This window comes from Ammospiza caudacuta, chromosome 15 (assembly GCF_027887145.1).
Source record: "Ammospiza caudacuta isolate bAmmCau1 chromosome 15, bAmmCau1.pri, whole genome shotgun sequence".
Classification (NCBI taxonomy): Eukaryota; Metazoa; Chordata; class Aves; order Passeriformes; family Passerellidae; genus Ammospiza; species Ammospiza caudacuta.
In genome coordinates this window covers 19687075-19700993 of record NC_080607.1, presented here as the reverse complement: position 1 = coordinate 19700993, position 13919 = coordinate 19687075, and the positions used below count along the sequence as shown (strand labels likewise).

The window sequence follows — 13919 nt, the reverse complement described above, 5'->3', positions numbered from 1 at the left end:
AGTATCCTATTCTAAAGCATCTGCTCCATTCCCCCTTTCCCTCCACCCAGCTACTTGTAAAGCAAATAGTTCTCCTTCCCTTTTTCTGCTGATTTTCTCTTCGAAGGATTCTCCATCAAGTCTAATTCTCCTCCTCAGTCTTTTTCCAATGAAAGTACTGATGGGAAGTCTTTAAAAACCACAATTTTGAGTGCTAGCCTGTCTTTATATTACAGTCTGATACACAACCATTGTCTTCAATTATTTTACTAAAAAATATTCAATATGAAATGCTTTGCTACAAATGATGCCATGAAGACATTTAAATATATAACTTACGTAGCCAAAGACCTCCATGTGTAGCCCTCTCACTTCTACATAGACTACATTTAGTATGTACAGATGCCATGCATGCCATACATCTAGAATATGAACATGCCAAAATGAAAATAAATAACTGAAGTGAGCTGTATATGCCAAATAGTCTTCAGACTTTCCAGTGAATGATATACTCAGACAGATGGTGATTTTATTACATTTTCCTTTAAATTTTCTGCATGCTGCTGAACACTTGTTCAGTCTCTCGTACAAACACATGCATGTTTCCATGCAACATTTTCATTTCTTACCTATTTACCGGTCTCTCAGAATCCAGCAGCTTTAGAATGGATTTACCATCCATATCAGATGGAATATCCAATCCAGCAATATCTAGAATTGTAGGTGCAAGATCAATATTCAACACAATGTGAGGATTCCTGAAAAAAAAAAAAGACAAAACAGTTTAAAGTCTAGGCAATAATACCGACTCCAGCTTCCACAGAGTCCAAAGACCTGAAAAGGCTTATTTTGTGACACCTGCAAATAAAAGGACACATTCTGATTCTTTTCCATGAAGGGAATTAACATATAATATATAGATTAGTTGCATAGCCTCAAGGGGACTAATACAAATATTTAAAACTTTAGTCCAGAGCATTTTTGAGAAAGCAAAGTAATTCATAAGGTAAAGTTAGTTAATTTTTGCACAAGACAGTTTAAAAACCATTGGAAAAACTGTTTGGGTGTCTTACAGAATGAAAATGCCTGCCAAATATGCCAAATCTACTTTTTAAGAAAGATGACTTTCTTAAAAAGTAGATTTGGTAGGTAGCACATGGCTTACCTGTTTCAAAATCTGGTATAGAAATGAGCACTTCAGTTCCTATCACAGTAGGCATGTTCTGAAGAAAATGTGAGAAATATATTGCTAGGCACTAGTAACAACTAAAAGTGACTGTTAATTTACAGTGTGAGACAGAAAAAGGAAAGGGATGAAGAAAAAAGGTTGAAGAGTTATGCATAGGGTTGAAGAGTTATGAAGAAAAAGCATGTAGAATTACTTTGTTATGATGTACAGGCACAAAGAAAGGATGGGGCCAGATGGGCTGCAATAAATATTAGTGCAGAATTCCAGCTGAAATTCAGGACAGAAGAAAGCTGTTAAAGTCATACTATTTAATGAGATACTATTTTTAAATTACTACATCTTTGAAAGAGTAAGCAAACCAGGACTGACAAGAACATAGGTGATTAATTAAATTGATGTACCTGATTTGATATTAATTACTAATAATTATGATGTAGCATATTTGGTAACTGAAATGAGAGGTTAGTAATGACTTGCTATGGTATTGCTGTTAAAATTTCTCTGGTACCAAAAGGGAGTCATAACAATTATTCTGCAGGGAAAACATAAGGTTCACACAAAACAGGATGGATGACAGAAGTTCTACCATTTAAAGAAAATCAGGCTGAGAGGGAAGACTAATTTATTTTCTGATGTATTCCCTCTGCAAGGTGTTATATCCTGTTCTTCCTATTTGCTCTACTGTGACAGGCTCTGTTCTGTTAAGATCTTGTCAGGCTGATTCTTTCAATTCTAACAGAAACGTGTTTTCATCTTCAGAAGTCTTTGAAAAATAAAATTCAGTGGGAAAGTTTCAGAGCTTTTATGGATATCTGGGTGTACAGATCCTAGAACTACAGTAGACACAATGTGGCTGGTCTCTAGCCTTATACGTTGCAGAGGCACTAGCTCAGTCACTTGGGCCATGTTAGCATTGACTCTCCAGGAAGGCCAAAAAGTGCAGTCCAAGTGAAAGAGAGCAGGTTTTCAAAAGGTTATTCCAGTTCATTTGAAATTCTGGGCTGCTGCAAACAAAACTCATTCAGTGCTGAGGTAATATGTTTAGTCCCAAGTGAGGAATCCCTCCCTGCTCTTTAGAGAATATTGGTTTTTTCACATGCAAAACTGCTGAAAATAAATCAGAAACAGAGTGCAACATCTACAGAATTTAACATTTTTCTGCCTTCAGATAATGTGAATCAATGAATTTAACCAGCACATGATATCTGCTATCATATTATACACTAGATCCATTCCTCTGCGGTGAAGAAAAAATTGTGTGTGGAAGATTGTGTGCGTTAATTATGCTAAGTCATGCACACTCATATAAATATTAGGCAGCAATTTATGGCACTGTGTCCAAAATCATTACCTAAGTGCAAAGTTTTGCTATCTGAAATAATTGCTTAGAAAGTGTATTTACTTAATTTTTTAGCTGATCAAAGCTACCATTTTAATTAACGGTTATACTATGCACGCTTGTGTGCATCCAAATAACAGCTCTAACCATGTAGTCTCAGAGAATGAGCCAAACAGATTATTTTCTGGATGTTAATATATGAATTGGTCTTTATAAAGTGAAACAAGTGACTCAAATGTTCAGCAATAACTGTCTACATTATACAGTATATTTCTTAACTTTAAAATGACAGTTATATGTATAATTTGCACTACTCAAAAGAATGCGTCTCCTACATTGGACAAAATTAAAAGTGATTTTTCAACTATATCCACAAAAGTGCAGTGGCTTGTGCTGCACACCCATGCAAGCAAAAAGACGATGGCCTTGAGTTTGTTATACCATCCTGTGCTATCAGTTCTGCTTTCTGAAGAGACATAATTTTCTGCCAAAATCAAGCAGAATGGGCAGAATTTTGTGCCTCCATTTGGCTGCCAGGTCAATAGAACTAGAGACATGAACATGAAGTTTTCACACTACAACACACACAAATGCAAAGAACTTACAAGGACCCAGCCTCCACATTTGGTCCTCGGACATAGAAAGGGACTCTGATATCAAACTCATATGGCATGGACTTCCCCTTCACCAGCCCAAACTGTCCAATATGATAACCATGGTCTGCTGTGTATATTAGATATGTATTTTCCAGTTCTCCTGTTTCAGCCAACATATTGTAAATCTGAAAAAAAGCAAAACAAAATATGAAATTTATTCCACTGAGTAGCTCTACATGTGGAATGCTGCATATCACTTTCCGCCTATGTGTAACATACAAACAATTAAAGATAGCACTGAGTTACCATAATGAACCACTCTGAATAATACATAATCACATCTTAATTTTACTAACTGAATATTGTGGCTATTACAAGACAAAATTCTCTTTTAAGGTAAAAACACAATAGCAGGCCATTTCAAAAATGTTTGGGTTCAGTATTTTGCATGACAGCTGTCAAGATAGTACTAAATACATACAGTAACAGAGATAAAAGTTTAAAGCTGTCATTTCAAAATTTTCTCTTTTACCTTCTTCTTGCAGCAAGCAGTTTTAATAAAATGACAGCCCTTTGAATCTCACACATATTCAGGCAGCACTCAACAATCTTGCCTTCAGACAAATGACTCCCCATTATGCAGAATATTTGCAAAATATTTTCCAGATAAAAACCACTCAGTCATACTCTCTCACTATGGAGAATTAGGAGGAGATTTTAATGTGAATACTTCTACAGATTTACATAAGATACTATGTGAAATGTACCAACTTTAGCATCAAAGATCAATTTTTATGTGACATTTTCATTTAAGAAAGGTGAGAAGGTGGTGGGATACCACCAAAGTGGAGCCTCACACAGGTGCAAAACATTAGCACAGGAGAAAACCTGTTGTGTTGATTTGGGAGTTCATTTTTGGTTCTTTTTCAGGTTGTTTTGTTTGCTAGTTAGGCTTTTTTGGGTTTTTGTTTTTGGGGATTTTTGTTTGGGTTTTTTTGGGGGTTGTTCTTTTTTGTTTTGCTTTTTTTGAGTGTGAGATTGTTTTGTTTTTTCTTTTTAATTTTGAAAAACTAGTAACACACATAATTCAGTAGAAAAAAACCTGGAAATTGGGCTAACTTGGTAATTAAAACTAAAAACCAACCTAACTGATTTTGCCTGCCATGAATCACCCAGAGTGAAACCCTTTTACTAAACAGAAAATTCAAATTGCGTGGTAAAATCACCCATTTCCCCTAATGCTGGTGTCTGATCCATCTAAAGAGCTTCATTAACATGAAGCAGAGATCATAGTTGCCTGAATCAGAAATTATAAGACACTAGTAACAAGCTTATGCAATGCCATCTACATAATCTCATTTTTGCCTTAGAGGACTCCTCTAATTTTATGTTCTACCTTTTTTGAATAAGAATGCCAAGAGATAAGCAGAAAAATTGCAACACCTTTAAATCTGCAAAACCATTCTTCAGCATAGCTTTCAGTGAATCCATACATTTTGTTGAAGACACATAGTTTGCATTAAGAAATCTCATTGTTACATGATGCAGACAATTTTAAAAGTACTAATCTACTTATTTATTTACTTCCAATATTTAACCTCCTCTGGGGTCATTCCACTTAGGACTCCTGTATCATCACTTTTTGCTGCTGCTGGTTTCTTCTCTCAGAAGCTCAGTGTTACAAGATCAAAATAGCCACACATTTAGGTAGTTATTTCCAACATGTTGTAGGACCACTTTATCAGGGGGTACATTTCTCAGATTGATGATGTCTACTTTTTCAGGCAATCTCTTTCCCTTCTCCTTTATCAGTAGTGGTTCTGGGGCAAAAAATCAGCTTGCTCACACCACCCAACTCAGGGTACCTGTCTTTAGATGAGGAACCTTACACATTGAATAAAGAGACAAAACGATCAGAGGAGAGAAGGATTACACATTATTAAAAAACTGTTAAAGTCTTCCTTCTCCTTCTTTCTCCTTTATCTTCATATGAAGGACAAAGTGAAGCTTAACTCACTAAACAAAAACTTTGTTGTTTAGCCAAAAAACAAAACAAAAGTGACTATTAATCTTACCATCTCCATAGAGTCATCTACAGACATGAGTGTTTGAAGGCGCTTTCTCTGTAGCATGTTAGTGAACTCCATGTGTATAGGTTTCATGGGACCAGTGTACCTCATTATCCAGTGCTTGTCTGGGTTTGGAGCATAATTATAACTGGGAGTACTAAGGGACAGAGAGAACACCACAATGTTTTAGCCAAGTAGAAAAAAGTCATAGAAATTATTAATTTCCATTTGATCAACACTATAGGAAGTATTATCTGAGGTACACGAGAAAATATTAAGAGTACTTTTGAAATGTCTTCTACTTTCATGTTATGAAGCATGGGAAAATGAAAACTACTTGGGGGGAAATAAAATCTATGTAAACATTAAACACATATTGTCTTTCCAGCGATTCCAAGCTAACAAGTACATATTTCAAGGCCAAGAGACTTAGCCTCAGAAGACTAAACTCCATGAGTATGATCAGGATGAAGCATGTATTCCAGAGCTTCTATTCATGCAATTGCTTTGTTTTCACTCTGCCCACATTAGCACCAAATACTATGCCTTGTGCAAGCTGTTTCAAAACAACTATAGAACTTGCTGTAAAGGTTCTACTATGTTCTTTAACAGCCTTTTAGGGTTCAGCACGGCTGGTTACTTGAATATTGTCACACTTATGCACCAGAAGAACACAGGCACTCCGCCTACTGATATCCAATTGCATGTGAGCAGCAGAAGTGGACAAATTGCCAGACTTTAAAGACCTGTGAAAAAAAGTGGGATTAGGAAATATGGCTGTATTTTAAGGACTCATTCCAGCCACCAGCTTCTTCGCTTGAAGTCCTGGCAAAATCTTAAGAAATTGGTTCAATGTCCCCCTAGAATCTCATTGTCCCTCCAAGTTCTCATGGTTCTGGGACATCATTAAAGTGATGAGGAAAAATATTGCCCATAGTTTCACATGGTTGGAAGTCCCAGGATTCACTTTTCTATGCATAATTACATAACTTTAGTTTAGCGGAACCTAAATAAAAGATTTATTTTACCACCATGATGTCAACTCTCTGGATGACCAACTCACTAAAAGCTATTATTATAGCTTACATTTACAAGAAATATTATTCTTATGTACCATATTTATTCCTTATATTACTTCAGGTTAAAGACCACGTTTTACAATTTCTTTACATCATGGGTCAAACACATCATGTGCAGAGTCTAAAACATTAAAAATTACTTTTCCTATGTAATTTGGTTAGGCTTCCTTTTTTCATTCAAAGCAATAACCTCAGTCTATGCAAATGTACATACTCATTTACTTTCCTATTAGCAGCACAGAATATCCTAATAAATCCCTATTTGAGAAATTTCTACTTTTGGTTTTGTATAGGCAACAGAGCAGCAAGGTTATTAAAAGTTATTGAGCTAAAAAATCATATATGTTGAAACTTCTCATCAAAATACTGTATATATAATGCATCTTTGAATGTGACAGTCTTATGAGATTTAATACAAATATTAAACTAATAATCTGACAGTGACATTTTTTATGCAGAAAGCCTCTGTTAGATGCTATCTGAAAAATGTGCATATTTGGCAAGGGGAGGCTTCTTCATACAGGGAGGAAAGGGCTGGTGCCTATTCTCTCTGTACTGTTAATATTCTCTTGAATTTCAGAATGTTATTGTGGTTGAAATAATAACATTGCCTCTTTGAAAATGCTGACAATTATGGAAACTGTTGCTCTGTGATGTCCAGAATGAATCAAAAATGCTTCGCAAACTCCTTTTCCGCTTACTTCGTGACTTCTTGGCTGATTTGAAATCTCCCACTATTTAATCCAACCAAAGCCCACAAATTTCCTTGATTACGACAAATGTAACCCTTTAATCCTTAACAGATTTGTCTGTCTTATAGGAAAAACACAAAAATTAACATTCCTAGAAGCTAGCTGAGACAACTTCTTCTGAAGTACCTAGAAGGGAAGCCCCAGACAGATTTGACCTTGAAAAAGATGGGTGGTAACATGTACCCTCCACTGAAGTAACATTTCTAACCACTGTTAAATTGCCCAGCTGCCACATTCTCTACAGCTCACAATATAGGCAGCAATAAAGGAAAACCATGTAGCTGAGGGATTTGCTCTGTGAATAATTTTAAAACAAGACAAGAGTGCCGGTACACACAGAGAGAAGCTCTACAGAATGAGAGGGAGAGAGTCTGCAGTATAGGGCAGAATGGTCATACCAGTCAGAACATGGTAAAGAATCAAGAGAACAGCAGCATAAATTAGCTACAGAAGTACATATCAGAGCTCAGAAGCAAAGCAGCACGCTGAACTAAAATCCATACCACTGGTTTTTGGTTATTACTAGCAATGCCACATGATGCAGTATATACATCTGTCAATACCAAGCACTAGCCTCCCACATTTCTTTGGCTTTTCTTTTCCACAGAATCCACTTACAGACTTCACCAGCACTACCACAGGGAAAGGTGGAGGATCATACCACCTGGTGTACTGCCTTCTGCTTTGGGGACCAGGAAAAGACTTTGTTCAGGGTATTGCTTATTGTTTTAGGGCAATTTGTAACTATTCCACTCCATTCTGATCCTTCCTTACAACATCCACATGACAATGAAACAGTAAGAACTGCCCGCAACCTTTTATCATTGACAGATTTATCTGTTACTGAGATTCCCTAGAATTTGGGAACAAGGGAAAAATCGGAAACTAGAGAACTAATTTGCATCATTCCCTCAACTGTATGTACATGTTCTGCATTTTCACATTTACTGTTAAACCCAGGTCAATAAAAACTCTGACAGATTACTTTTATTATTATTGTCATTATGCAGTGCTGGAAAATTTGTTTAGAAGACAACTGTCAATTTCTTTGTGTGAGATGTACAAAAAATGCTATTTTATTTTCATATCCAAAAGAAAAACACAGTTGCTTAATCTATCAGGATAATATATTTTTTACAAACAAAACTTCTTTTCAAAAAGTGATACTTCCTGTGTAATTGTTATCACTGTAAAAAAAGTCACCTAAAATTTAAAAAAAACAACAAAACCAAAAGTGTAATTACTTTATAATTAGAAAGATAAACCTAATCTGTGTGAACAATTAAATTTAAAGTACAAGCAAAAGAAAAATAGATTTCTCTAGTCTGTATTTTTCATTGCTTCCATCCTTGTACTCTTCTTCATTCAGCTAGGAAGTAAATTGCTACAGAGAGTTGCCTGATAATAATCTCTGAGATCCAAATGCCTTCCAAAGGAGCCTAATAAAATTAAGCTCAATACTGGATATAAGCCATGTGAAGTTGCTCATCAGGCATTTCCGAAATTTTCATTAAAGAAAATGAAAGCATGAAATGGCAAACAAACAAGAAACAATTGCTGATGATCTGTGCCACAGATTCTCTTGGACACAGCAGAAAATAATGAAATATGTAATTGCAAGTTATGCAGTAACCAGACAATAAAACAAAAGAAACTTCTCTCAGACTCTATTTTAAATAAAACAGAAAAGCTCAAATGGCTTTCACTGGACTTTGGGCTATCCTGAGGAGCTTTGGCCATCAATTGAAAATTGTTTCACCAGTTCCCAGCTCCTCCACAAACCCAAAGCAAAACAGAATTCCCCTTAAAAAAGAAGGGGGAGGGGGCAACACACAGGAAGAAAGTTACAGATGTTGAACATCAAGGAAGGCATGAAGCCAGTAATTAGAAAACTGCAGGAATGCTTTCAGTTGCATCAAGAGGTGATTTGGGAGAAGCATTCATTTTACCTCCCTGCGAGGAGATACCTGTAGTGCAGCATTAAGAGCTGTACATGCAAAATGTCTCTGTTCTATAAACAACATCTCAACATGGAGCTTATGAACATATTCCTTCAGGAACCAGGTGATACTGCTTTTGGGATCCGTTCAAGACATTGTATTGGGTCATGTGCGGACATACCAGCTCATTCAGAAATAGCCTGTGGAATTTGGTGCGGCAGGCCTGTATTTCTGTTCTTTCCATAAAAGCAACAGGAGTAATATGCATTGCATACTATAGCTTATAAGTAAGGACAGGGAGATAGAGTGTCTTCCCTTGAAGAGATTATAGCCCGAGAACCAAATTTTGATCACCATGCTCAGAATAAAAAGTGCTTTACTTCCCAAATAAGCTGTAACAATATCCAATGAATTCAGCATGAATCTTCCCATTTATCTCAATGAGCTACAGTTCTGAGTTCTAGATGCAGCAGCCATTCTCAACGGACTTGTACTGCCCCTTTACCTTTATCTGGAAATGCTTCTTATATATTTGTGACAAAGTTATGCCAAGAATACTATAAAGAAAACATTATTCCCCTGAGGTACCCAAAACTTCCATATTCCAGAACCTAAAAATCAATCAAAGTTTTTGTTTTTTCCTTACATGTGTTCTGAGGCATTAGGAAAGAGTTGTGAATACTGAGGGGCTGAATCTTCAGGACCATGAGGAGCAGCATGGCTTATAACCATCAGTACAGGCCTGTGAGGATACATCTTCTTTGATATTCTAAAGAAGGTAATACTGTCATTGGTAATCAGATCAGTCAGATAATCCTGCAAGTAGAAGCAAAAGTATAATGAGACACTTGAAAAGGAATTTCAAACTGGGGGAGGCAATAGGAAGGAGAGGTCTGAGGTATCATAAGAAATAGGAAAAAAGAAGCTACTTCACATAGAATGGTATGAGGAGGAAGTAAGTTACAGATACTAAAAACTAAAAAAATTAGACTCAAACAATTCTTTCTTCACTGCCTAGAAATAGAAAAACCAACAGCTTCTAGCTTTTTTCTCAGAACTGAATGGTACTAAAAGAGATCAAACAGTACCCTTTCTTCCTAAAGTGGGTAACTACATGATGAAAAACACAATACTAAATACAATGACCAGGTATGAATTAAAAAAATTTATCAGTGTCAGTATCTTCAAGATGTATAGTCCAACCTTACATCATAAAAATACTGTGATAATGTGAATGACTTGATGTTCTTTTCTTTTTTAACCCTCTTCTGAACCAGAAATCTCTAACGCGAGAAGATGGTGGGCTAACTGAACCAAAGACTTCATTCAATATTACAGTGACAATCTGATAGATATATAGCTCTGTCACGCATATTGTTGAGAATTTAGAAAACTTCCTGCAGAAGAGTTGGACTATCTCTGTATGTTCTAAGAAGTATCATTATCATTCTTAAGGTATCTGCAAGAGCTATAGGGATTGAAGACAGGATTTTTAATGACAAGCCATGGTCTCCCTTAGGCGATTCCCTGGAAACACTACGAATATAAATATCCGTCAAACATAAGTAGGATATGAAACTACACCTTAAAAAAACCCCAAATGACTGTCAAGTCACAGCAGCATGGAAAATCAGACATAAGTCTGCCTCTGGTCAAGCAAACAGGTACAAGGTGTGGTACAGACTGGACTGCATCTCCTTTTGAGTACAGCTTTCTGTCCACAGTTAAGACACTTGTTCTTCACCTCTGTCAACATCCTTGTTCTAAGAGGTCAGCTTTTCATTCAAAGGAAGCCTTTTTCATGGACTGTATTTACTTCCCCAAAGTTATTTCTTGTCTATTCCAGAAGAAGTCCGGCAAAGTCTCCATTTATAATTTTACACACTGGTACAACACAAGGCATGACTGTTATGAAACTGCCATAATTATGACTGCTCCTGGGATGGCATTTTCTCTCTAAATAGGCATTAAATGAAGGACTTCTACTCATCAAAGTACACAGGAGAAGGGAAAATGTACTAAAGTAAAACTGACTTCTGCATGCTTTCAATGCCTGAGACAATATTCATAGTCAAGAGAGAATACTTAAGTGCTCTCAAAAATGTAGTGCCATTAATCTTCATCATGATGCTTCTTTAAGCAAGTCAATCACTTGAAGTGTGCAACTCATTTTTGATTTAGCCATTACAAGAGTATAGTTTTCCAATTTCATTTTGAAGATACAGGTTTCCACATGGTCAAAGTGAAAATCGCTGCAAACCCAGCATTTACCAGGCCAAAAGACCAAACAGAAACATTTCACTGACCTGATTGTTAAAGGGTTTTTTTTTAAGGCCCATACTGTAGGGGTTGCAGTTGTAGAAAGTTAAAGTTAATCTAAAAAATGCTGACAGAAACTGAAAAAGAAAAATCAAAGTAGAATATATACTGTAAGAAAATCTGAAAGAATTTAATTTTCAGAAGAGTTTAGCAGTTACTTTAGAGGACAGAATAATCAGTGATTTTTTTCCCTAGTTTTCCACTGGCACATAATTAACACTAACTATGTTAAACAGATAGGACTTAAAAAAAATCCATCTGATTATGTTGGTAATTGCTGGAAAATCATGTTTCCAGCAACAAAAATGGCAGGAAAAAGAGAGTCTTCCATTTCAGCTTTTGTTTGCTCATTTGAACTCCAGCGTTATTGTCAAACAGCACTGCTGTTCTGCATACTGTTTTTTACTGAAGCTGCTTATTATGTAAGAATATGAAGATTATAAAAAGTTTGTCTTTCTATCATCTTATCTTTTATTTATTACCAAACTCTGTAAAAAAAAAACTAAAACAAGTGAAATGTAAACATTTTCAACCCTTGCACACACAAAACAGAGCTGAAGGTATTGGAACATAAAGCACCCTGTTGGGTCCTTGGTACAACAGAGATGGAGAACAGTGCCTATGAGATCACTCGGCTGACACTTTTCCACACAAGATATATTTCCATCATAACATTTCCGTACACACAGCTGTCATTCTTCACAGATTCTTGACTGCAAGCAGGTATTGAACTGCATCATGTTAGATGAGGAAAAATAAAACTGCATTTGATAATGACTATGAAGCATTTTTGTAAGTTTAGTCAGGATAGAATATCCTTGAAAGGATATTAAAAAACATATACATCTGTATGCACAGAAATACAAACGCAATAGTTAGATTCTCCAGTAATTCAGAATTATCATAAATTGTACCAGGATTCTGTGAATACTCCACAGTACTGTGGCTGTGAAAGAAGTTCCTTAAACAAAAAGGGTGGGTCTAGCTGGAGGGAAACGCACTGTCATCTCATTAATGCTTGTGTAACTCCACTGCCACAATAACTATCATACAAAGCACAGAAATAGTTAACCGGAAGCATTTAAGTCTATTGCCACATCCTCAGGTCTTAATATTTAACACAGTCTCAGAACATTTTACTTGTTTACACTGTTAGTAACAATGTTTTCAGTAACATAACCCTCCCAGAACAGACGATAACAATGCCCCAACACTACTGTTACTCGTTGTAGATAATGTTACACATAGCAGTTTTCAAGTACAAAAAGAGACTGAAACTATGAAGTGCAGCTTTCTTGGGGTCATGTCCAAATGTTAGTAGAAATAAATCAACAGGACCTACCCTGGAGTAGTCATATCCATGCTTCTCCTTCACTCCATTTCTACAGAGCGTGTAGTTGTAAAATCGAGAATTTTTAAGTAATCCAACCCATTCTTTCCAACCGGGAGGCACGTAGGAGCCATTGTATTCATTAAGGTACTTTCCAAAGAAAGCTAGGGGTAGAGAAAGCAGAAGCATAGTAAGAAGGCATAACAGAAACACCATTGTTAAATTGATTAATTCCTTTCTGTTTCTTCTTAAAATAGGTTTGTTCTCTCCATTACAACAGATCTAAGATAAAAGTTGTGAGTCTTAATCTTGCCTCTGTTTTTTTTTTTTTGTTATTTATATCTCCATAATGCAGATATTTTGATTTACAACCTATGTACAGGAGAAATGGACCACAATTACCATTATACTTTCTTTTTCAGTACCTGATATATTTGGAGTCAGACCATACATTCCTCCTCCCAGACTCTTCTCTTCATATCCTTCACAATGCTGAGTTGCATCTATCCACCTATTAGTGCCCTGTGAAACTGCACTTACCACCAAGAGTGTGAAATAAGAACTCACGTTTTAAGATATTAACACTCTATATTTCAATATGAATGCTGTGCATTAGGTATTTTGAAAATGCATTTAGCATTTGACCTATTTCAACAGACAATTTTCCAGATATTAACTTGGGTTCTGAGCTTGCGTCTTGATTACACATAAAGATTTGTTTGCCTCTCTAAAATCTCTTACTTCTGTATCTGATACCAGTTTTCCTGAGCCCAAAGTTGAACATTTGCCCAATCTTTAGTATAGCAATGGAGTGGGGGAGGGGGAGAGAGAAGAACACTTCCGTTGTTTTTCAGATGTATATCTAGCAAAAATTACTTTTAATACTTTTGTTCCCTGAGAGACAATCAGAGGGAAGAAGATGAGAAAGTACTCTCAGCATTGCATGGAACAACCAGTTAGCCCAAAGGTCAACTATATGCTGCATTCACATCATGGCCAAATATACTCTTAGACTGACAATGTCCAGCTGAAGAAACTAGTGAAATTAATGAATTAACTGCAGAAATATGAGGGTTCTGAGATAAAAATCCTGTCATTAAGTATTAAATTTTGCTCCATGGGTAAGATTTTTTCATGAGATACCAGTTCTTTATAGGTATTAAAGTAACTGACCAGATTTTCCAAATCAGTAATTCCTAAGTACTGAAGCCATCTTCAAAATGGTCAACAAAATGGTCCCAAGTCAGCGCCTTTTGTAACAACCAGAAGTATGACACTACTGCAAGGATTAGAAGATGTGGCGTTAGTATAATTACCTTAGTAACTG

General features: G+C 36.1%; 1 protein-coding gene across 2 annotated transcripts in view; it reads right to left on the bottom strand.

Moving 5' to 3' along the window:
- SULF2 (sulfatase 2) overlaps positions 1–13919 on the bottom strand; it is a 52191-nt gene that overhangs the window by 24833 nt on the left and 13439 nt on the right. For both annotated transcript variants that reach the window (XM_058814540.1, XM_058814539.1), the window contains exons 4-8: positions 12605–12756; positions 9590–9759; positions 5179–5329; positions 3113–3288; positions 609–737 (exon numbers count right to left, since the gene is read on the bottom strand). In XM_058814540.1, coding sequence (XP_058670523.1) covers positions 609–737; positions 3113–3288; positions 5179–5329; positions 9590–9759; positions 12605–12756 — 778 coding nt within the window. The remainder of the gene's footprint in view (positions 1–608; positions 738–3112; positions 3289–5178; positions 5330–9589; positions 9760–12604; positions 12757–13919) is intronic.